Source organism: Rhinolophus ferrumequinum, chromosome 12, assembly GCF_004115265.2.
Source record: "Rhinolophus ferrumequinum isolate MPI-CBG mRhiFer1 chromosome 12, mRhiFer1_v1.p, whole genome shotgun sequence".
Lineage (NCBI taxonomy): Eukaryota > Metazoa > Chordata > Mammalia > Chiroptera > Rhinolophidae > Rhinolophus > Rhinolophus ferrumequinum.
In genome coordinates, this window is record NC_046295.1 from 78217348 (window position 1) to 78239266 (window position 21919).

General features: G+C 46.5%; 2 protein-coding genes across 6 annotated transcripts in view; one reads left to right on the top strand and one right to left on the bottom strand.

Moving 5' to 3' along the window:
- Nucleotides 1–4: 4 nt before the first annotated feature.
- On the bottom strand, nt 5–6309 carry C12H9orf78 (chromosome 12 C9orf78 homolog). Of its 2 annotated transcripts, none has more exons than XM_033124043.1 (9): nt 6156–6309; nt 5758–5817; nt 4882–4933; nt 4592–4662; nt 3996–4073; nt 3030–3227; nt 2209–2345; nt 2005–2103; nt 5–657 (listed from the first exon to the last, which is right to left on the bottom strand). In XM_033124043.1, the coding sequence occupies exons 1-9, from the start codon at nt 6173–6175 to the stop codon at nt 566–568; spliced, it is 807 nt and encodes a 268-aa protein (XP_032979934.1). In that variant the 5' UTR covers nt 6176–6309; the 3' UTR covers nt 5–565. The 2 variants fall into 2 exon arrangements, with proteins under 2 accessions (XP_032979934.1, XP_032979933.1); XM_033124042.1 differs by having other exon boundaries at nt 6151–6287.
- A 93-nt stretch (nt 6310–6402) lies between these two features.
- Nucleotides 6403–21919, top strand: part of USP20 (ubiquitin specific peptidase 20) — a 36759-nt gene continuing 21242 nt past the window's right edge. For 3 of the 4 annotated variants that reach the window (XR_004424685.1, XM_033123399.1, XM_033123400.1), the window contains exons 1-3: nt 6403–6532; nt 18184–18294; nt 19501–19597. Coding sequence is in view for 3 of the 4 variants with exons in the window: in XM_033123399.1 (XP_032979290.1) it covers nt 19517–19597 (81 nt within the window). In the remaining variant the exon portion in view is untranslated. The other variant, XM_033123398.1, reaches the window with a different exon arrangement.

The window sequence follows — 21919 nt, forward strand, 5'->3', positions numbered from 1 at the left end:
GGATTCATTTTACATTTAATACTTAAGTGCTGGAGATGATAAAAATTATTTTCTTTCTTATTGAAGAGAAACAGGTAACTTTGTAAAAGTCAGAAAATACCAGTGTCCCTTTGATGCTATCCTACATTTTTCACTGTCAGCTGGATCCACCGTAAACAACGAAGGATGCATCTCTAAACCCTATTCCAGATATTTGAAAGTGGAAGGCATGATTATATATACAATAAAAGCACAATTTAAAGGGTATTGTATCTCACCCTGAACACACCGCTGTTTCCTCCTGACCCAGGGCAAATATTAAGAGGAAGTCAACATATTTACAAACAAGATTTAATAATGCTCACAAGAACAGTTTGCCCCCAAATAAGAAAACTACGTATTGTTTTGTTTCAAAAACAAATCCAGCAAGTAAGCAGCTGGACTAATAGAATCTGTTTTGGGAACTGTCTGCTAGCAAACGATCAGGTTTCTGACCAGGAAGGCTTTTATCATGGGGGGGAAAAGGGGGCGGGGAGCAGTGCTATTTATTTACACCCCATGCTGCACGTCTCCCGTTTCGCCACCCTCAGTACCGTCTGTTCATCTTCTTGAACTTCTCGTAGTGATAGTCATCAGTGGCCTTCTCATTAGCGGGGCGCTTGCGGTTAGGAGGGGACCCTGGGAAGGCAGAGAGGAAAAGCTGTTTGCCACGCTGGAAGTCGCCGATTGGCTTTAGCTCCACAAAGGAAAGGACCATGCCTGTCTCATTCCCCACAGGAGCCCCAGTGCCTACCCTAATAACAGAAACGGAATAGGGCCTCAGTAAATACCTGTTACTGAGTGAATGTGGTGAAGGGCCAGCCAAAATATGCTGACGTCAGCATTAGACTGGTGAACAGTAGTAGCTACGCTTCACTGAGAGTGTGACTATGTACCAGGCATGGTGCTAAATCCTTTCAGACATGACTTCCTTTAACCCTCACAGCAATCGTAGCAGGGGCATGTTACCATCTGTGCTCAGAGGTTAGGTGACTTGTTCAAGGTCACTCAGAAAGTGGAAATAGGCTGAGAGTTGAACCCAAGTCTGGTGACTCCAAAGGCCTTGCTCCCCACATGTGAATCACATGAAGCTCTTTGGGAATCAAAGACCCAAGGTATCAAAGACCTTGGTTTTGTAAAACCAAGATGTTACAGAAAATAATTTCTCAAGGAGGAAGGAAGAAACAGAGTAACAGCCTCAGCAAATTTTGCATTTCCTTCGAATCATCCCACTGTTGATAAAAAAGATGAGCCCTCCTGGTGCCGGTCAGCTTGTGGGAAGGGGCACTGTCGGATGCTGAGAAAACACATGAGCATCACACTTCTAGACTATCGGCTATCATTTGGCGACTTATTAGAATGTAGCCTACGGACATGATGTCATCAAGAATGACCACCGAAACACTGTGTAACAAAGGAAAAGTGAGAAACCACCTAAGTGTCCAACCAGAGGTAAACGGATAGACTACAGTGGATCTGTCTATGCAATGGAACGTGACATGGCCAGTGAAAAGGAAAGTAGGTATTTACTGTCATGGACAGACATGCAGGGTGCAGTAGTGAGTAAAACGCTATGAGACCCCAGTAAGTGTATATACAATGTTTCCTAGATGTGTGAATATTGAAGAAGTCTGAAAGGTTATACATAAAAACGTTAACAGTGGTCATCTTTGGGTGGTGAAATTATAAATAACTTTTATTTTTGTTTATTGAAAATTTTCTAATTTTGGGGGTCTCTTTTATATTTGACAGCCCAGTGAGTCCTCAGAGCAACCCCAAGAGGTAGGTTTTATTACTCTCCCAATTTTATAGATGAGGAAATTGAGGTTTGGAAAGGGGAAGGCACGTGACCATAGTCCAGAGCATGGACTGAAACCCAGCTGCTCTGGCCCCAAAGCCAAGCTCCACCCCTACCAACTTCCACCCCCTCCATGGGCCCTGAGCAATGTGACCGCTCCAGGGAGCCGAGGCCTCTGCTGTACTCACGCTCGGGCTCCGGCTTCTCTGTGTCACCCACTCTCAAGGGTCGGGCTTTGGGCTCTTCTTTGTTTCTCCGAATGGGGGCATTGAGCTCCTCGTGATAAACTGGACCAAAAGAGATCAGCGGACACGTCAGACAAAAAACATGGGAAGCAGGGGACCTCAAACCAATGGGCGCAGGAGCGGGGCTGCTTCCCCAGAGGAACTTACATCGGTTGTGCTGCACGTAATTCACCGCCATGTTGGTGGGCACGAAAGATGTCTCACTGTCCTTCTTCTTGTTCTGTTGCTCTGCCAGGAGACGGGCCTTGGCATCCTCCGTGGAAATGATATTTTTTATTTTAGCACTATGGGAAGAAAGGAGCCATGCCACGCATTAGATCACCACACCTCTGGTCCTCAGAAGGAAATGCACGGTGAGACTGGCAGCCTACCACTGCAGGAGGAAACCGTCTTTCTTGGGGCCTTATGGCCACATTCTCAGGGAGCTCTCACAACTATTGGAGAGGTGGGGAGTTATCCTCTTCTGATCAAGAGGAAAGTGAGCCTCCAAGTAAAGTGAATGGTCTAAGGCTTGAAGCCAGAAAGGCCAGAAAACAGGCAAGAACTCAGAAGTCTCCCAACTTTCTACTACACCCAAAGATGTTTCTGACCACTGTATCTCCTCCACAGGCATCCCTTTCAGAGCAGATGTTCTGTAGTAAAAAAGATAAAGATTACGGGGTGGCTAAGTCTTTAACATTGCTCCTGCTAGAATAAAACAGAATACAAGGGCCTGTGAACAAAGGCTAAATAAAAATAAACACTGTTGCTTTCAGCAGTCAGGGTCCCTAAGTCTCTTTTACGACTCTGACCAACTCTTCAGAGAAATTTTTGGGACCACCATCTCAGCCCACCAGAGAGAATACAGTTTGTGTAGGTTTCCAAGGAAACAGGTAAGAAACAGTCCCCTCAGCTTTGAACTGGAAAGCAGAGAGCTCTTCCTCCAGCCTAGGGGCAGGGGAGAGGTAGATCGTGGGTTTGAAACATACTCGATGCCCAGGTCCACCTCAGGGATGCCGCTCAGCATCTGGTTGGAAAGCATCTCCTCAGTCTTTTTTGCTGAGGAAACACGGATGTTTTCTGGAAGCTCGTAAAGACAGTCCTCTGCATTCTTCGGTTTCACTTTCTGTTCCTCGTGTTCCACAATCCCTTTCCTCTTCTTTAGCTCCGTCTCAATGTACTTCATCCTGAAACGAGAAACCCACAGGTCTCAGGGAGGGGCAGAATGTTCACAACGGGCGTCTTTTAAATTAGTGGTCCCCAACATTGGCCCATGGAGCAGTGATGGTCCATGAAATCTTCATCAGCCCATGGAGAGGTAACAAAAACAAAAGTAACGAGTGTTTTCATGAAGCTAAAATTTGCAACTTAAAAGCACCAACTGATGAGATTATGTCCTACACTCTACTGGCATTATTAAACATAAGGTTCTTCGAAGACAAAAAAATAATTGTACCGTATTTCCCCGAAAATAAGACCTAGCCAGACAATCAGCTCTAACGCATTTTTTGGAGCAAAAATTAATATAAGACCCCGTCTTATAGTAAAATAGGACCGGGTCTTATATAATATAATAAACCCGGTCTTATATTAATTTTTGCTCCAAAAGACGCATTAGAGCTGATTGTCTGGCTAAGTTTTATTTTCGGGGAAACATGATAGGTGGTAGTTGTTTAACAACCTTGTTGGCAAAATAAAAAGTGGGTAGTCTGATGTTTATCTGTGCAATGTTTTAGGGAAATATTACTAGTCAAGGAATCTAAAATCTCAAGAACCACTTCTGAAGAACTTTTAGGCATTTTTCAAAGTTTTCCAGCCTCAGATATGGAGGCAAGAAGGGCCAACTTTGATGTCTTTGGATAATTCTAGAAATGTCATCTGTGACTAAATATCTTGGACTGTATCTGGTTGGAGCCCACCCTCAATTGCTCACAGTCAAACAGACTGACACCTACATGTCAGCGTCCTCGTCCCTTCGGTTGGTTTCTGCAGAAAATGACGTCCCCAGGTGGAGGTCTTCCTCTTCACTAATCCTAAAAGGAGAGGAGAGTGAAGTGGGCCTTCGAGTCACAGCTCAGGCTGAGTTTTATGTTATAGCAATAAGACAAATATGCATGTTTTATCATCCTGTTTATAGTGGGAAAAATATATATAGGATACGTAAATAAAATCAATATATGGAAGTGAACTGCTGGCCTCTGGAGATTCCTCTGGGGAATGAACAGATATTTTATTTTTTACTCGTGTATTGTTTGAATGTGCTATTTTTATAATTGTGCTTTTTTATGTTTCCTTAAAAAAGAAAAATGAAACATCCACATGGGTTTGAAAGACAAAAAAACAATGCACCTTTACAAAAAGAGTGTACCCACATCTCTCTATGCTAACTTTTAAAGAGTTTTTGTGTTCTTTCGTTTTGAAACCCTGCACAAAGCACAAAGGATACTTGAAGATGTCCCGCTAAAGCTACTACTGCAGGCCAGCTCTCTGGGGCACACAGACCCTAGCAGGGATACAGGTGAATCTGTATGTCAGTGTGTTCTGCACTTACTTATCTTTGCCCCTTTCCTTCAGTTTCTTCATGTCCACCATACCGCCTGTCTTCATCTGAAAGGGATCATCCTGCAGAACACAAACACAGCTAAGAGGAAACATCTATATATTAGGTTGCTGAAAAAGTAATTGTGGTTTTTGCAGTTATTTTTAACCTTTTAAACCACATTTACTTTTGCACCAACCTAATACTTGGCAGTGGATTTTTTCTTTTTTTAAAGAAAACACCATCACTCATTGAAGAGCATCCACATCTTCCCACTGCTCACGGAGGACCCCACAACTTACCACTAGAGTGGTCTCTTCTTGTACCTTCTCTCCCACCAGCAGGGCCACAGCACTGAGCAAAACCAAAAAGGGAAGGTGGGTAAAAGGGAAGGAATGGCATAGTTTAGAGATGTGGAAGAACGTTTAGAAAGTTTGTAGGTTGCAACATTAGTGCAAGGGTGAGATCTGAGGGATGGGCGCCAAAGCCAGCTGGAAAAGCCTGCAAGAATGAAATAGGGCTCAACAAGCACTTTAGATGCTGGGGGCGGGGTGAAGGGGTACACTTTCCTATAAAGCCATTTGGCATTATCTTGGCTTGGAAACATCAGTTCTAAGATTTTGCCTTCAGGGAAAATAAAGCTAAAGACAAATGCCGGAAGATAGATATTGCAGCCTTATTTGATGAAAGTTTACAACACAACCTACAGGTCCTCAAATAGGGAATGAGCTAAATTATGGGACATGCATTTGGTGGAATGTTATGCTGCCGTTAAAAAGGTTTTTGGGAAAATAATCCACAATGTGAGTGAATGTCCGCAATGTCATAGAGTTGAAAATAGCATATAAGTACCTACTACCCTTTACAAACCAGAGAAAGAATACAGATCGGAAAGAACATTAAATGATAACACTGGTTACCTCTGGGTGGGAGAATTACATTAATAGGTGCTATTTACTGACCCGTTTCTGCACCTTCAGAGCAAACCTGCAGACCACACCGTGCAGGGCATCTCCTGGTTAAATATTTTCAAAGAATGCTAGACCCCTTTCAGGGCAGTGGAAGGTGTACAGTGTGTCAAGAAAAGGGGCTATGTCTGAGGAGGTATGTGTGACAGCGACCGGGGCAGGGGCGTGTCTGTCATCCCTTGCTCCTCCAGGTTCCCCCGCGGTACCCACCTCACCCCGTTGGGCCGCTTCCTCAAGTTCTGCACCTCTCGAGTCTCTTCCAGTTTTAATCTGAAAAAAGGCAATACGCAGGCTGAGAGACCCTCCGCAGAACTCAAGAGTCAAAAAGCAGCTTCGACCCGTGCCCCAAGCCGCTGCTGAGCCGCGGGCACAGTGGTACGGAAGGCGAACCTGCGCCAAGACCCATCAGATCCACTGCCCATCCCGGAGACAACTCTCCTAACTGCGCGGCCTTGGGGGTGGCGACCACATCACTAGGACCCTCAACTTCTCCCGCGACAACAATCCCGGCTCATAGCAAATACGGTCAACGAGGCTCCTGGCCGGTGGTCCCCAAGTCGGCCTCTCTTTTCCTGCCCCGCGGAAACCCCGCCCCAAACGCACCGAACCTCCTCTGAGTCCTGCTCATCTTCCTCCGACTCCGAGTCGGCCCGGCGCCGGCGGAAAGTCTTCCCGGTCACCGGCATGACCGCGCCAGCCCTGCGGTCCAGCCGCTGCGCCGCTGCGCGAAGGCCTAGTATGCTTCCGGCGCGCAGCAGTGCGGTCAGAGCGCCGGCTCCGCCTGGCCCCGCCCCAAGCCCTACCTGGGCCCGCCCCGCCTGGCACCGCCCACCTGGCCACGCCCCCATTGATGGTGTCGGCGTCTTCCGATTGGGAAGCCAAGGAAGAGAAGGCGGGGCACGGCCAAGCCGGCCCCAGGACCCTGCGCGGCGTAGCGGAGGGCGCGTTTGACTGACAGGCTGAGGCGGCGAGGTAGCGACGGCAGGTGAGTTCCTGGCTGCGGCGGGCTGCTTCGGGGGGCCTGGCCTCTCGGAGCAGGGGCGACCCAATCCCTGTTCCGGGCCGGCGGGGGCCTGGCCCTGCCAAGTGCGCTGGACGCCGCGGCTAGGTGAGCGGAGCCCGGGACCCCCCGGACGCTGTCGCCCATTCCCCTCCTCCGTCCAGCGCCCAGGGGGTCCCTTGTGGTCCCGTCGCCCTACTTCGAGCTCCCGGGGGCTCGCTGCTTCTCCGGGACAGGGGCCGCCATGTCCTTTATTTCTGCCAGGGCCTGATCCAGCGTTGAAAGCACGCATGTGGCATTCGGGGCGCTGACTTATATTTCCCCGGGGTCTGGGCCCTGACGTGTTTTTTTCTCTTTAGGGACAAAAAGATGACCACTTATTAGCGGCGGTGAATTAAAGCCCCAGCGCCGACTGCCCCGCTAATAATGACCTCCAGCCACTTCTCCCCGAGGAGAGGCGCGTCTGATCTTTTGAACCCACTCGGGAGGGTTTTGAGGACAGAGGGCCCCTCCTCGGGTGCTTGCCGGCCGTCTCTCTGGACCTTCGGGGGCCTTGTTTTCGTCCTTTGTCACGCAGACTATCGCTCTACCTTTTGCCCCTTTTACCCCAGGGATGCTGTGAGGATTCAGTTTATTTGAAAAAAGGGCATAAACAAACGCTTAGGAAATAACTCCAGGCATAAATAGTGGCTTTGCTTTCCTCAATCTCGGCTGGTCCTTTCCTTTGACAAAGAATTAGCTGTTATTAAGCACTTACTCTGTGGCAGGTACTGGGCTAAGCATTATCTCATTGAACTCTCCCAACAATCCTATGAAGTAGATTCAGTTATTTTTCACTTTGCAAATGAGGATACCGGGCTTCAAAGAGGCACGTTTTGCAGTGCCTGGCACAGTAAGAGTTCAGTAAATGTTTGCTGAAGCTGCTGTTATTATAGCTCTTTGGCTGAGGGGAGGTACTGGTGGAGACTGTTTGGGGTTCCCTCTTTGGGAAGACCATTCGGAAGCTGGGCAGCATTTATGGAATGCCTTACTTTTCTCTGGAACAGTCTCCTCTGAGGTTGTTGTTCTCTCCCTTGGACTGAGACAAATAGTAGACTCAGGACTTCTTGGAACCTTTTGGCTTTGGTCAAAAGCTGCTCAGTAGCTGCTGTGTGACCTCCAGCCAGTTACACCACCTCTCTGAGCCTCAGTCTTTCCTCTTTTCGTGGTGGAGGTGGAAATGGGTTTAGCTCCCAATGTGGCCATCCCCCAGGGTGGTTATGAGGATTTAGTGAGTTCTCTTAATATCAGTTCCAGGATGCAGGGGCCATTTGGGTGGAGGCAAGGTGGGGAAGGCAAATGAGGAGAACTGGAGATGCGTGGGAAGCAGGACTTGCCAAGGCAGGAGGTGCCTGAGGGTTCTCCTTTGAGAATCAGAAGGATGGTGGACCCTCAGTGAATTAAGACTGGGTTAAAAGAAGGAATGTATTTGGGATTTAGGGAAAATGGAGCTGCGTGGAAGTCTACTGGAGAGAAGAGGGCAGGAGGGAGGGAAAGGGTACATGTTCTGAGGGGCAGAGGGGTGTGGGCGCGGGTGTGTGGGGTGTGGCAGGGCTCATGTGGTGAGGATCAGGGCAGGTGGGTGTCCTTATGTTAATGGGGGGTGTGGCAGTGTCACCTTTCCTGTCCAGAGGAAATTGGCTCCTGGCTGGGAGGACGATGGAGCCAGAACCTCCAGGAAAATGATGAGTAATGGGCACCTGAGGCCTGGTCTCAGCAGCTGGTGCCAGGCCCGGATATGCTGCCTGCCTGCCGCGTCCCTCGGGAGGCACTTTCCTCCTCACTCAGTGAAAGCCCCAGGGAGGGAAAAGTGCCTGTCCTTATTCCGGATGAAGCATCTTGGAAGCCTCACCCGGTCCTTGAATGCACGGGCTCTTTGCCAGACCTGCCATCCTGCCTCCTTTCCTCCTGCTTGTTCATCCCCAAGAGAGGAGGCGGGTCTGGTGGGTCAGGAGGGAGATGTGCTCTGGGATGGGTGTGGAAAAAGCCTAACTCCTTTGGCTGGCGATTTGGGCACCAGCTGTGGGGCGGGCACCGCACAGACTCCCGACAGCACAGTCATCCAGCTGCTCTCGAGAGGTCCTGTTCCCAGCATCCGGTTCTCTGAGGAGTGCAGGTTTCTTCCCCTTTCAGTCTTATGAAACGCCTACTATGTGCACTCCATTTATTTGCACAGAGGGAAGGTTGGGAAGGGCTATGAACGCAGATACACCTGGCTTACTTCTAGCTGTGTCCCTTTCTGTGTGGCTTCCCATCTCGGAGCCTCCATCCTTCCTCTCTAAGATAAGAAATAGTGGTCCTTACCTGAGTGTAGGGGGACCACTGGGCATAGTGCCTGGCTCAGAGTAGGCGCTGGATCCTGGAGCTCTGTTGTGGAGTTAGGGTTACCTTTTCCAAAAGACCCCCTCCCTGCTTCCACCTGAAACAAGAGGAAGGGAATCTTTAAAAAGTTTCTATTTAAAACAAAACAAGGGGGCCAGCCTGGTGGCTCAGGTTGTTGGAGCGCCGTGCTCCTAAGCTGCAGTGGATGGTTCGATTCCCACATGGGCCAGTGAGCTGCGCCCTCTACAGCTAAGATTGTGAACAACGGCTCTCCCTGTACCTGGGCTGCCACGAGCAAGAGGTCCTTGCCATCTGCTATGGGCTGCCCTGGGCTACCATGAGTGGCCGGCGGCCAGCATGAGTGGCTGGTGGCCGGCAGACGGGGAGAGGTGACCGGCGGCCGACTGCATCAGCGGAGGGCGGAGGGGAGCGCAAAGCTTTTAATACCAGCATGTCCCAGGGAGCTGTGTCCTACACACCTAGACTGAGAAACGATGGCTTGAACCAGAGTGTGTGTGTGTGGGGGGGAGGTGAAAGAAGGGGGGGAAAATAAGAAAATAAAAAATAAAACAAAAAAAATCAAACTTACAAGAATAATAATGAAATCCCATTCATACGAGTCACCAATTATTATTTTTGCCGTTTACTCTTCCTATATTTATATGCTCAGAATCATCATCATTATTGCTGATCCATTTAAAAGTAAGTTGCAGATATCATGACCCTTTCCATCTAAATATTTCAGGTGGAATAATCCAAGAACAAGGATATTATAATACACAACCAGAAAACAATTTTCATCTTCAGAAACTTGAATGTTGATATAATACTGTATTCGTGTGCTGGAGCAGTCATAACAAAGTCCCACAGACTGGGTGGCTTAAACATCAGAAATGTATTTTCTCAAAGTTCTGGGGGCTGGAAGTCCAAGGTCAAGGGGTGAACAGATTTGGTTTCTTCTGAGGCCTCTCTCCTGGGCTTGCAGTCAGCTGCCTTCTTGCTGTGTCCTCACGTGGTTTTTCCTCTGTGCATCCTCATGCCTCCTGTGTGTCTAACTTTACTCCTCTTACTATAAGGATATCAGTCAGACTGCATCAAGGTCCACCCTAAAGACTCATTTGAACTTAATTCTTTAAAGACCTTATCTCCAAATAAGATTACATGCTGAGGTATTGAGGGGTAAGGACGTCGTCAACATATACATTTGGGGGAGGGGACACAATTCAGTCCCTAACAAATACTATCTAATATCTAGTCCATATTCAGATTTGTCTGCTGTCCCACTAATGCCCCTTTTTCCCGTTGATCCAGGATCCAAGTTTGTCATATCTCTTGAGTGCCTTTTATCTGAAACAGCTTCTCATCTTGTACTGAGAAAGAAGCAAGTTGCTGGCAGCAGAGGTGCTGGCTGCCTCAGGACAGGAAAGCTGTGTAAGGATTTGCTTCGTGTCCTGGGGCCACTTTCCCTGGTTTTACATTGATGTCAGAAGTACCAGGAGGTGAGCTTGGATCTCAGAAAGTAGCACTGTGAATCAGAACTACCATGCATCAGTCGCCTGCTGTGTGTCACACCTGGTTGACATTGTCCATTTCTTGACTGGTCAGCCTGGCTGTCCTGGGCACCAGAGCTCGGAGGGAAAAACTCAAGGATGAGGGTGGCCTGTGGCCTGTCTCTTTCATCCCTACCAGCCTCAGTTTCCTGACCTATGAGACATGGCCAGTAACACACATTACAGTACTGAACACTTTTTGAGCTTTCTTGCTGTGCAGAGCCACCCTGAAAATTCACGTGATCAGAAGTCATCATGGTAAATCCTTCCTGTGTCGTGCTGTCTTTGTCCCCATTTCATGGATGAGGAAACTGAGGATTAAGTGATGTAGCTAAAAACACACAGCTTGCAAATGACAAGAGCAAGTTGCTGAACGCAGGGCTAGCTGTCCTTATTGCTTCCTTCTATAATTATAGTCAACTCCAGGATTGATCTGTGTGACATTGATATGTGATAAGAGCACAAAAAAAGGTGGCTACCATCAGTAATTATAACATCACCAGTGGCTGTATGCAGGTTCCCTGGTGTTTATATCGCCCTCTGTGCCCCGTGAGGGCAGGATCCATGCCTGGCTTGTTTTCTGTCACCCCCCCGAGGAGGTGCTCGCTCAGTGTTGGTTGCGTAGCAAGATAAAGCAAAATGAAAACTTTTGGACAGCTGAGATAAGTTAAATTTTTGCAGATGCATGCACTCATGTGTCAGATCCTGTGTGTGGAATATTAAGCACCCACAGGTTTTGGTACTACCACTCAACCTTTCTCTTCATGTAAACAAACTGATTTTTAACCATTAACTTTAAAAAAAGTTCGTAAACCTTACACTTTCTATGTTGGGTACACTTTTGCATTGTTGTGGGTAGGCAGATAAATTTATATAATTTTTCTGGTGGGAAGTTTGTTCATACATATCTGGAACTTTCTAAGCATCCATTTTGACCCAGTAAGTTTTCTTTTGGTCAATGATGTAGTCAGAGATTTATATTCCAAAATATTGCTCAGTGCCTTATTTATGACAAAATACACACACACACCACAAATACCCTACGTGTCCACCGTAGGTATACGTAGCTTACGTGGGACATCGTATAATTCAGCCATTGGAAGTGAAGTTGTTGAAAAGAAGCTTAGTGATGTGATATAAACCAAAAAATCTGTATACAAACTGTATGTGTTATATTGTAGCTTAGTTTTTTAAAGTTATATACTCATATGTAGGGACAAGACTTACAACAATAGTAACCGTATTTTTTTTCTGTATAATGGAATTACAGGTAATTTGTACATCATATTATGTTTGTCTCTGTTTTCCAGCTTCTACAAAGGTGTATATTAATTTTATTAAGACCAAACAAATATCTTTTTCTATTTTCAGGCCAGGTAGGAGACGATGAACACTTTTAATCCAACATGGAAGTTAATGAGGCTAAAACAAAGGCGTTAGAGCAAGTTTTCCACACATTGAGTCATCCACTTAGGCACTTCCTCTGTCGGGGCTTCCGGGACCACTCCGGTCCCACTGCCCTTTCTCTGAAATACCTTGCGTGTCCTGTTCACACTCTGTGGACCTGGAGAGTTCCAGGGATGGAGCTTCTGGCCCCCCAGAGTGCCCTCTGGGGTCTGAGGAAAAGCAAGGACAGTCTCAGGAGGAAACCACATACCAAAGAAGCCAGACACATCTCTTCATCTTTTCAAAATTTCAAAAAGTATGAAAAGTAACTTACTAGGTTAAATATAGCATTACACAAGCAACACAAATTCATTGTAGAAAATGCAGACCAGCAAAAGAGGAGGAAATAAAAATCACTTGATTTCACCCTCCCAGAGATGATCCTTTTTGTAGGCACAAAACAAAATTATTTAGCACAATGGAATTTTCCTGTAATAGTGTTTTATAGCTTTTTGCACTTTTGATCCATTCAGCAAACATTTACTGGGAAGTTACTGTGCTCCGGGTGTGGTTTTAGGTATTTGGGATACAGATCCCTGCTCTCAGGGTGCTTACATTCTTGAGTGGAGACAGTCATTTGACGACAAAAAATGGATAAATGAGCAAATGATTACAGAGCCTGCCACGTACAGGCCAGGATGGACAGAGGGCCCTCCTTGAAAGAGAGATTCGGCAGATAGGGTAGCCAGCCAGCACATGCCTTCCCTGGCCAGGGGACAGTGAAGCTGAGACCTGAAGGATGAGCGAGGGACAGAGTATAGCGAGCAGCATGGCAGGGTGCCTGATGGGACCAGTATCTTTCCTGATGTATCTTGAGGATTTCACTTCATAATCTTCTCCCCACCCCCAGCTTTTTCACATCTTTCTAATGGTGTCATATTAAATGTATCCTGCAACTTTTTAAAAAACTTTAATAAAAAATTATTTTTCAAATTTTGGTAAATTGCATATAACAAAATTTTCTATCTTCATTTATTATTATTATTTTTAACCTTTTAAACTAAAATAACTTTTTTTTTAATATTATTGGGGAATGTTGGGGAACAGTGTGTCTCTCCAGGGCCCATCAGCTCCAAGTCATTGTCCTTCAATCTAGTTGTGGAGGGCGCAGCTCAGCTCCAAGTCCAGTTGCCGTTTTCAATCTTAGCTGTAAGGGGGCGCAGCCCACCATCCCATGCGGGAATTGAATCAGCAGCCTTGTTGAGAGCTCCCGCTCTAACCAACTGAGCCATCTGGCTGCCCCTCTGGAAGCTCAGCGGCAGCTCGTTGTCTTCAATCTAGTTGTGGAGGGCGCAGTTCACTGGCCCATGTGGGAATCAAACCGGTGACCCTGTTGTTCAGAGCGTGTGCTCTAACCATCTGAGCTATCCGGCCTCCCCGTCTTCATTTTTAAGGGTACAGTTCAATGGAATTAAGTACATTAGCATTTTTGCCCTATCATCACCACCATCCATCTCCAGAACTTTTCCCAAACTGAAACATCGTACCCACTAAACAGTAACTCCCCCTTTGCCCTCCCCCTGGCAACAACCATGCTACTTTCTGTATGGATATGACTTCTGCAGGGACCTCAGATACATGGAGGCATAGAAGACTTTGTCCTGTGTCTGGCTTCTTTCACTCTGCATAATGTTTTCAGTATTCATTCGTGTTGTAGCCTGTAACCGTGCTTCGCTCCTTTTTAAGGCTAAATATTATTATTATTCCATCGTGTGGATAGACCACATTTTGTCTACTCATTCATCTTTCGATGGATCCTTGGGTTGCTTCCCCCTTGGGCTACTATGAATAATGCCGTTGTGAATGTGGGGGTGCAAATACCTGTTCAAGTCTCTGCTGTCAGTTCTTTGGGGTGTGTACCCCGCAGTGGGATTGCTGGATTGTATGGAAATTCTATTTAATTTTTGAGGAGCCTCCAGACTGTTCTCCACAGCAGTTGCACCATTTTACGTTCCCACCAACAGCGCACAGGGTTCCAATTTCTCCATGTTTTTGCCAACATTTGTTATTTTCTGTTTTTTGTTTTTGTTTTTTTTAAATTAAAGTTTATTGGGGTGACAATTGTTAGTAAAGTTACATAGACTTCAGGTGTACAATTCTGTAATACATCATCTGTATATCACATTGTGTGTTCACCACTCAGAGTCAGTTCTCTTTCCATCACCAGTTTGTTTTGTTTTTGATAGTAGCCATCTTATGGGTGTGAGGTGGTACAACTCGTTTTTTATTACGTTATAAATCTCAACATTCTCTGAGATTTATCTGTCTTGGTAATATAGGTCTCAGTCATTTAAAGTGTGGGTTTTTTTCCCCAGGGCTTTAAATCAGTTTTACTGAGGTATAATTTATATCCAATAAAATGCTCCCTTTTGAAGAGTTTTGTCAAATGGTAACTCTCTGTCTCCTGTTCTTAGCTCCAGGTAACTGCAGGTAACCTGGAGCTAAGGTTGAGCTGCTTTCTGTCGCTATAGATCAGTCGTGATTTAAAGGTCTTTTAATCAACTTTATGGAGGTGTAATTTACACCAGTAAATTACACGTAAAATGCATGTGCTTTAAAGATATATTTCCTGAGATTTGACAAGTATAGAGACCTGGTTAAATCTCACCCCAATTAAGATCTAGAACATTCCAACACCACAGAAAGTTCCTTTTTGCCTTCGTGGTGTAGCCTTACTCTCTGCCCCAGGCAACAACTGTTCCAATTTCTATCACCATAGATTATTTTTGTTTATAGTCATGTGCTGCATACTGACATTTTGATCAATGATGATCATTTTGGTCAATGATGGACAGCAGATATGACAGTGATCCCATAAGATTATAATGGATCTGAAAAATTCCTGTCGTCTAATGAGGTCGTGATTGTGGTAAGATTGTGACGTCATCATGCAATGCATTACTCACGTGTTGTGATGCTGGTGTAAGCAAACCTAAAGGGCTGCCAGTCGTATAAAAGTACAGCACATACAATTACGTATAGTACAGTATACTTGATAGTGATAATAAACAATGTTACTGGTTTATGTATTTACTGTACTTTTAATCATTGTTTTAGAGTATACTCTTTCTACTTGTAAAAAAAAAAAAGGTTTGCTGTAAATCAGTGTGCCGTGTTACGCCAGCAACGTCATATATCTTGTGTGTACTGTGCCTCTGAGTGCATCATTTTCTCTTGTGCTTGATTTAACCTCGTGTTGTTTTGTACATGTCATACAGGCGTGGAGCCTAGGAGCAATAGGCTGTCATACAGCCTTGGTGACGGTGTGGGCTGCACCATCTAGGTTTGTGTAAGTTCCCTCTGATGTTCGCAGAATGACAAAATTGCCTAATGTCTCATGTCTCAGGATGTAACCCTGTTGTTAAGTGGCGTATGACTATGTTTTGAAATTTCATATAAATAGAATCATATAGTGTGTACTCTTTTGTATCTGACTCTTTTTGCTCAGTTTAATGTTTCTGGAATTATATGACTTAAAACAGTTGATAATAAGAGCAGAGGGCAGCTTACTAAGAGCCCTTGAGTGCAAATGGACGAAGGAAGGAAAAAGGGAGCATGTGGCCAAGATGAAGGAGATGGAGATACATTATGGATCTGAGCTGGACTTCAAACACCGAAGGACTTGGCAGCTGAGCTCCAACAGTGCCATGAGCAAATGGAAATGAAACTGGAAACACAGTCCAAAGAATTAAGAGGAAAAATGTCATCAGTTTCAAGATAAGAAAGCAAACTTGGACAAGCAACGCATTTTAGAACAACCAAATTCTTCGAGAACCTTGGAAAAGAACAAGAAGAAAGGGATGATCTTTTAAACCCTCTATTGGCCATCAATTACATAAAGTCTATGATCAATTTCTAATTAATTTTTGTGTACAATACGAGATAAGGGTCAAAGTTCATTTTTTTGCCATATGGATATCACTGTTGAAAAGACTATATTTTGCCCATTGAATTACATCAGTACTTTTGTTGGAAATCAATTGACCACATATGTGCAGGTCTAATTCTAGACTCTATTCTGTTTCCTTGAGCCATATGTCTATGTTTGAGCCAATGCCACACTAACTTGATTACTGTAGCTTTTTTGAAAGCCTTAAGTCGTATGGTGTAAGTCTTCCAACTTTGTTCTTTTTCAAACTTGTTTTGGCTATTTTAGGTCTTTTGCTTTTCCATCTAAATTTTAGAATCAGCTTGACAGTTTCTACAAAAAAACCTGCTGGGATGTTGATTGAGATTGCACTGACTCTAAAGATCGATTTGGGGTGAATGGACATCTTAACAATTTTGGGTGTCCTACTCCATGAACATGGTATATCTCTCCGTTCATTTAGATCTAATTTAATTTAATGGATAGGAAGATTCAATAGTCATCATTTTTAATGGCTATATAGTGCAGCAGAGTGTGACTGTGTCATTGTTTATCCGGTTGCCTGTTGTTCACTTAGATTACATCCAGTTTCCCCGCATTATAAACAGTGTTACAGTGGACATCTTTGGAGTTCTCTGCACTCACCCTTGATTACTCACTTAGAAAAACATCTGTAGCCAGGTTAACCCTCTTGACTGTTCTTTGCCCTTTGCCTAATGTAAGCTGGTGGTGATTTGTATGCAGTGGGATGTGGAATGCTAGTGGTCTGGGCTTCTTTTGGCAATGCCCAACAGCATAGAGATTTAGAACAGAGGTCAGCAAATGGGCAGCAGGCCAAGGTAGTTTTGTGGGGCCTTTGAGCTAGAATATTTTAAAAACATATTTTTAATGGATTATAAATTTTTTTTTAAAAAAAGAACAAACTATGTGATAAATATTGATGTGGCCCGCAAAGCCTAAAATGTTTACTTCCTTGTACTTCATAGAAAAAGTTTGCCGACCCCTGATGTAAAGCAAGGCTCTGTACCCCACCCACTATTTGCTAGTGAAGGACTGACCCTGGCCAAGTTTCTTCGTTACTTAGGCTCCAGTTCTGTTTCTTCATCTGTTAAACAGTGAGAGCACATAGAGGGTTGTTAGCCACAGGGCTTTTTATTTTATTTTATTTTATTTTTTCTCTCTGAAGTTGCAGGAACCTAAGTAGTCTGATTGTATGCGTGAATCCCAGAGTGAGCCTGTCGCTGTCACCCTTGTCCTGGGCACTGTTTGTGGCACTGGGCGTCAAGCTCACAACCTGGCTCCACCGTGTAGCTGGAGAGATGGGGCACATACCAAAGATGCTGAACCCACACACACACTGCAGCTCGAAACTGTGGGACTAGCAGCAGTCCAGTGCACTTGACCTCAGTGCAAACGATAAAAAAAAAAGCTAAAAATCGGGTTCAAGTGAGGAGGCTTGGAATTTAGAACCTTCTAACCCTGTCATTGTCATGTGACCATTTTGAATGTTAGCCTCTAACTGCCTCTCCCTCTTTGAACTGCCCACATCTGGGAGACTGTGGCCCTCTGAGGAAGGGGGTGCGCACTGGCCACATGTGGATAACCCTGGTTGTACCTGTGGCCTGGGGTTGCTCAGCACTTGGGTGGGCGGGTTCTGAGCAGCACAGGGTCCTTGCGAGATTCAAAGATGATCTGAGGGTCCCAGTGGCATGTGCGGAGGAGGCTGAGCCATCCATCTAGAGGTTTAAGGGGCTGTGGCAGCCACAGGGAGCAGTAGTTGAAGAGGCCCGGGGGCCCTCTCCTGCAGACCTGAGGTCGTTCTCAGAGGTCACAAAGGTAACGCCCAGCAATGGCTAGTGTGGGGTTCGCTAGCACTACTGGTTGGTGCTAAAAGTTATTTTTATTTTTATTTTTAAAGATTTTATTGGGGAAGGGGAACAGGACTTTATTGGACAACAGTGTGTACTTTCAGGCCTTTTTTCCAAGTCAAGTTGTTGTCCTTTCAGTCTTAGTTGTGGAGGGCGCAGCTCAGCTCCAGGTCCAGTTTTTGCCGTTTTTTTTTCTAGTTGCAGGGGCACAGCCTACCATCCCTTGCGGGAGTCGAACCGGCAACCTTGTGGTTGAGAGGATGCGCTCCAACCAACTGAGCCATCCGGGAGCTCAGCGGCAGCTCAGCTCAAGGTGCCGTGTTCAATCTTAGTTGCAGAGGGCGGAGCCCACCATCCCTTGCGGGACTCAAGGAATTGAACTGACAACCTTGTGGTTGAGAGCCCACTGGCCCATGTGGGAATTGAACCGGCAGCCTTTGGAGTTAGGAGCACGGAGCTCCAACCACCTGAGCCACCGGGCCGGCCCAAAGAGTGATTTTTAAACAACGCAACTACATGAAGTACTCTGGTTTGTTCCCCCAGGTTCCCTGCCGGAGGTCTGCACTCACTCCTGCCTGCCACGGCCCACCACTGTCCACTGCCTCGGAGAATGCAGATGTTGGCTGTTTCCTGGGGGTGTCGCTGTACACAGAGGTAGGCCCACAGCCTCCCCCACTCAGGTGGAGCCCTTAGGTACCAACTGAGGAGGAAGTACGGAGTTTTCTTTTTAGGTGAAATAATGGAATCATGGTTATGCTTTCTTTTCTCTTTTCAAGTCCTTTTAGAAAAATTTACACAGATGAAATGATGTCATACCTGGGACTTGCTGCAAAAAAAGCGGAAGTGGGAGGTTGAGGTGAAGCAGCGTTGGCCATGAATTGTTAATTGTTGAAGCTAGGGGATGGGTATATGGGAATGCACTATACTGTTCTGTCGACTTTTGCGTTGTTTATATTTTCCACAAGTTAAAGAGAATGTGAGCGGGGACGTGGGTTTCAGCTTAGCTCTAGCACTTCTGAGGCCTGAGACAAGAAAGAACCCCTTTCCTAGTCTGTAAAATGAGGCTAATCACAGCTGCCGCCAAGATCACGGGGGCAGTTTTTAATGAAATAATGTGTGGAAAGCACTTCGCCAGTTGCCTGGCATCTAATCCATACCAGTAACTCCTGTTCTGGCCAGGAGTCTTGGCCATTCAATGCCTGGCTGACCATTTGGGGCAGGGAGGTGTCTTGTAGGGGGAGGCCTGGGGGTTCACCCCCCTCCAGTGCACACATGGCCCCTGCTTTTTCATTAAACCACTCTGGACTCCACTTACGTTTTTGGTTGGTTTGGACCGTTTTTTGGCAACACTTTAGAAGTAGAGAATCAGCAATCAGATTCCTGGGTGTGATTTCTACTAAAATATTGGGTGGTGGAAGCTTTTATTCAGTTATTTATTTTTAAACATTTTCATTAGAATAATTATAATTCACAGGAAGTTGCCAGAAAAGGTACCGGGAGGTCCCACGTACCCTTCACCCAGTTCCCCCCAGTGGCACGTCTTTGGTCTGTCCATCTGTAGGCTGTCTGTCTGTAGTACAGTATCACAGGCACAACGCTGACACTGGTACAACCCACAGAGCTTATTCCGGCTTCAGCGGGTCTACACACACCCACTGTGAACCCTCTGAGCAACCCACTGGGGTGGTGTCGTCTTCCGCCCTAGGCCCCAGACGAGGAGAGAGGCTCAGAGAGCTTGAGCAGCTCCCTCCTCATGCAGCCCAGAACTGCCCGCCGAGACCAGACGCATGACCTTCAGTGCTCGCCTCCCTGCCTCCTGGGAGCCATTGCCAACCTAGCACTGCTTGTGTTTTCCTGTAGGTGAGCCCGGGCCATAATGGGGGACGCCAGGGACCTTTGCCCCCACCTTGACTTTATAGGGGAGGTGACCAAGGACGACTTGCTGCTCAAATCTAAGGTAAAGGGTCAGACTTCATGGGGCTGTGGCCCACACTTCCGGGCCTCTGCGTGGGTGAGGCGCAAACGTTTCTGGAGCAGTGGAAGCACTGGCTCCTGACAGTCTCTGCTCATCCTTTTGTGCAAATGGAAGAGCTGGCGTCTGTTTGGGAGCTGTGCCCTAAGGGCCATCAATTATCATTTAAACCAGTTCATCTGGGAGCCACTGATGCCCTGTCATTAGCTGCCTGGAGCCGGTGCACAGAGCCTTTCCAAGGCACGGAATGAATCAGGCTTTGAGACTCCGCGGGCGGTTTTTACACCCACGTGACCTGAGGAGCATTCTAGGGGGCCCAAGGCAAGAAAGTGGGCCTCTCTGAGTAGGGGGATGTGTCATCATCTTTCTCTGTTAAATTAAAATTTTTTTAATAGGTAGCACTTCCACATGGTTCAAAAATGTATCCCCCTTCGCCAATAAAATCTTTTAAAAAAAAACAAAATCAAAGACTGTAAGAATAATAAATGTCAAGAAGTCTCCTTCCCACCCCCTACTCTCTCCCTCCCCAGGTAACCAGTTACATTAGTTTCTTTTGTAATTTTTCAAAGTTTTTTAATGCAGATATATGCAAATATGCATATTTTTCCCTTTTCCCCTTTATTACATGAAGGTAGCATCCTGGAGACACTTTCGTGACCTGCTTTATTCTCATGACAATGTATGTTGGAGCCCTTTAGACATTGGTCCACAGGGACAGCTTTCTCATCGTTTGTCTTGAGGTTGTGTCCTATTTCACCGTGTAAACTCCATAACTGACCCTCTGTGGGTGGACACCAGGGCTCTTTGCCGCCTCCTGACAAAACGAACAATGTTGAGATGGATGGCCTCATAGAAATGTCCCTGTCACATGGGCAGAGCCCTTCCAGGACACAGTCCCAGAAGTGGGGTCATTGGGTGAGACTCCTCCTGTCGGCTCTTCCTTCCAGGCTGCTAATGCCCGCATGCAGCCTCCCTGCGCTGCCGGCAGGTCCTGGTGGCCTGGCCTGAGCTGGTGTAGACTGGCCTGTGGGAGGGGTCAGTCCTTCGAAGCACCTGTGGCTTCTTTTGATATAGTGTCACTTCTTTGTGTGGTCTGGAGGCGGTACAGAGCAAGGCTCTGGCACATTTCCATGTCTACTGCGGGTTTCTTTCTGCATCTGCACAGAGGAATAAGTGAGACAGATCATGAGGATTTTCCCTCCAGACGAGGCAGGAATAGGGGACCCTGAGAGCAGGGAGATGAACGAGGTGGAAAGAGGGAGGCTGAACGTGGGACGATGTGGGCTGGGGGGTGGCAGCCTTTGGAAGCGTTAGTGCTTCTACAGAGGAAAGACCAGGAGCGCTGGAGCGGTCTCAGGCCTGCATCTCAGAGAGCGTGTTTTCAGCACCAATCTGAGCATCCAGAAATCTACAAAATGAAGCCAACATTTTAAAATTCCAGAAGGGGCAAGGATGTGAACAGGTAGCTCATAATGAAGAAAAATAAACCATCTCATTTAGGTCACTGTATTTCAGGGTCTCTTTGTTACGACAATTTAAACTGTGGCCGAAATAGTTATTGTTTAGAACTGATAGGGTAGCTTTGCCGTTCTCAACACGTGGCTTCCATCTCCAAGTCCAAGGTGGTTGCCTCGGTTCCTGCCCTCACATCCATATTCCAGGCACTGGAAAGAAGAGAAAGAGGAAGGGTAGTGCACAGCTCGGAGGTGGCATGTGTCGCTGTCACTGTTGTCCCATCGAGTAGAACTGAGCTCTGTGGTCATAGTGGGGGCTGAGAATAGTCTCCAGCTGGCTGGCCAAGTGCTCAGCCAAAACTCACACGTTCTGCTATTGAAGCAAGAAGGGGAGATATCAGTAGACAAGCACACTCTGTCTCCCAGACCACCAGTCACCTGGGTGTTTTCTGTGGTCGACAAATAGACTGAGCTCCTAATTTGTACCAGGCCCTGTCAAGTCACAAGAGTAGAAAACACAGACCGCCCCTCTCGTAGAGCCCGTAGTCTCGATGCGGAGAGAGCCTTAAGTAAATAGTGCCACGAGGCAGAGGAGAAGGTGTGATGAGAGAGCATGGTAAGGGTTCAAATGGTTTTATTGAAAATGTTTTTGCAGGCACAGAAAACAAAATTCAAACAATAAAGTGTAAAGTGTCCCTTGGGAAAGCGAATTTAGATGGGTGGGCTGGTGAGGGCCTTTCTGAAGCAGACAAAGCCTTAAGCCGAGACATTTAGGGTGAGAGACACTTAGGGTGCCCGTGTATCAGCGGGGGCAGGTGTGTGGCTGCCCCCCCCCAGGCTGGAGCAGGCCGGG

Excerpts from the sequence above, each read along its gene's own strand:
- C12H9orf78 (XM_033124042.1), bottom strand. The coding sequence starts at position 6,233 with ATGCCGGTGACCGGGAAGACTTTCCGCCGGCGCCGGGCCGACTCGGAG. Across the intron at positions 2,104-2,208 it reads TTACGTGCAGCACAACCGAT|TTTATCACGAGGAGCTCAAT; the intron begins GTAAGTTCCTCT and ends CTTTTGGTCCAG. Across the intron at positions 658-2,004 it reads AGAGAAGCCGGAGCCCGAGC|GGTCCCCTCCTAACCGCAAG; the intron begins GTGAGTACAGCA and ends CTGCCTTCCCAG.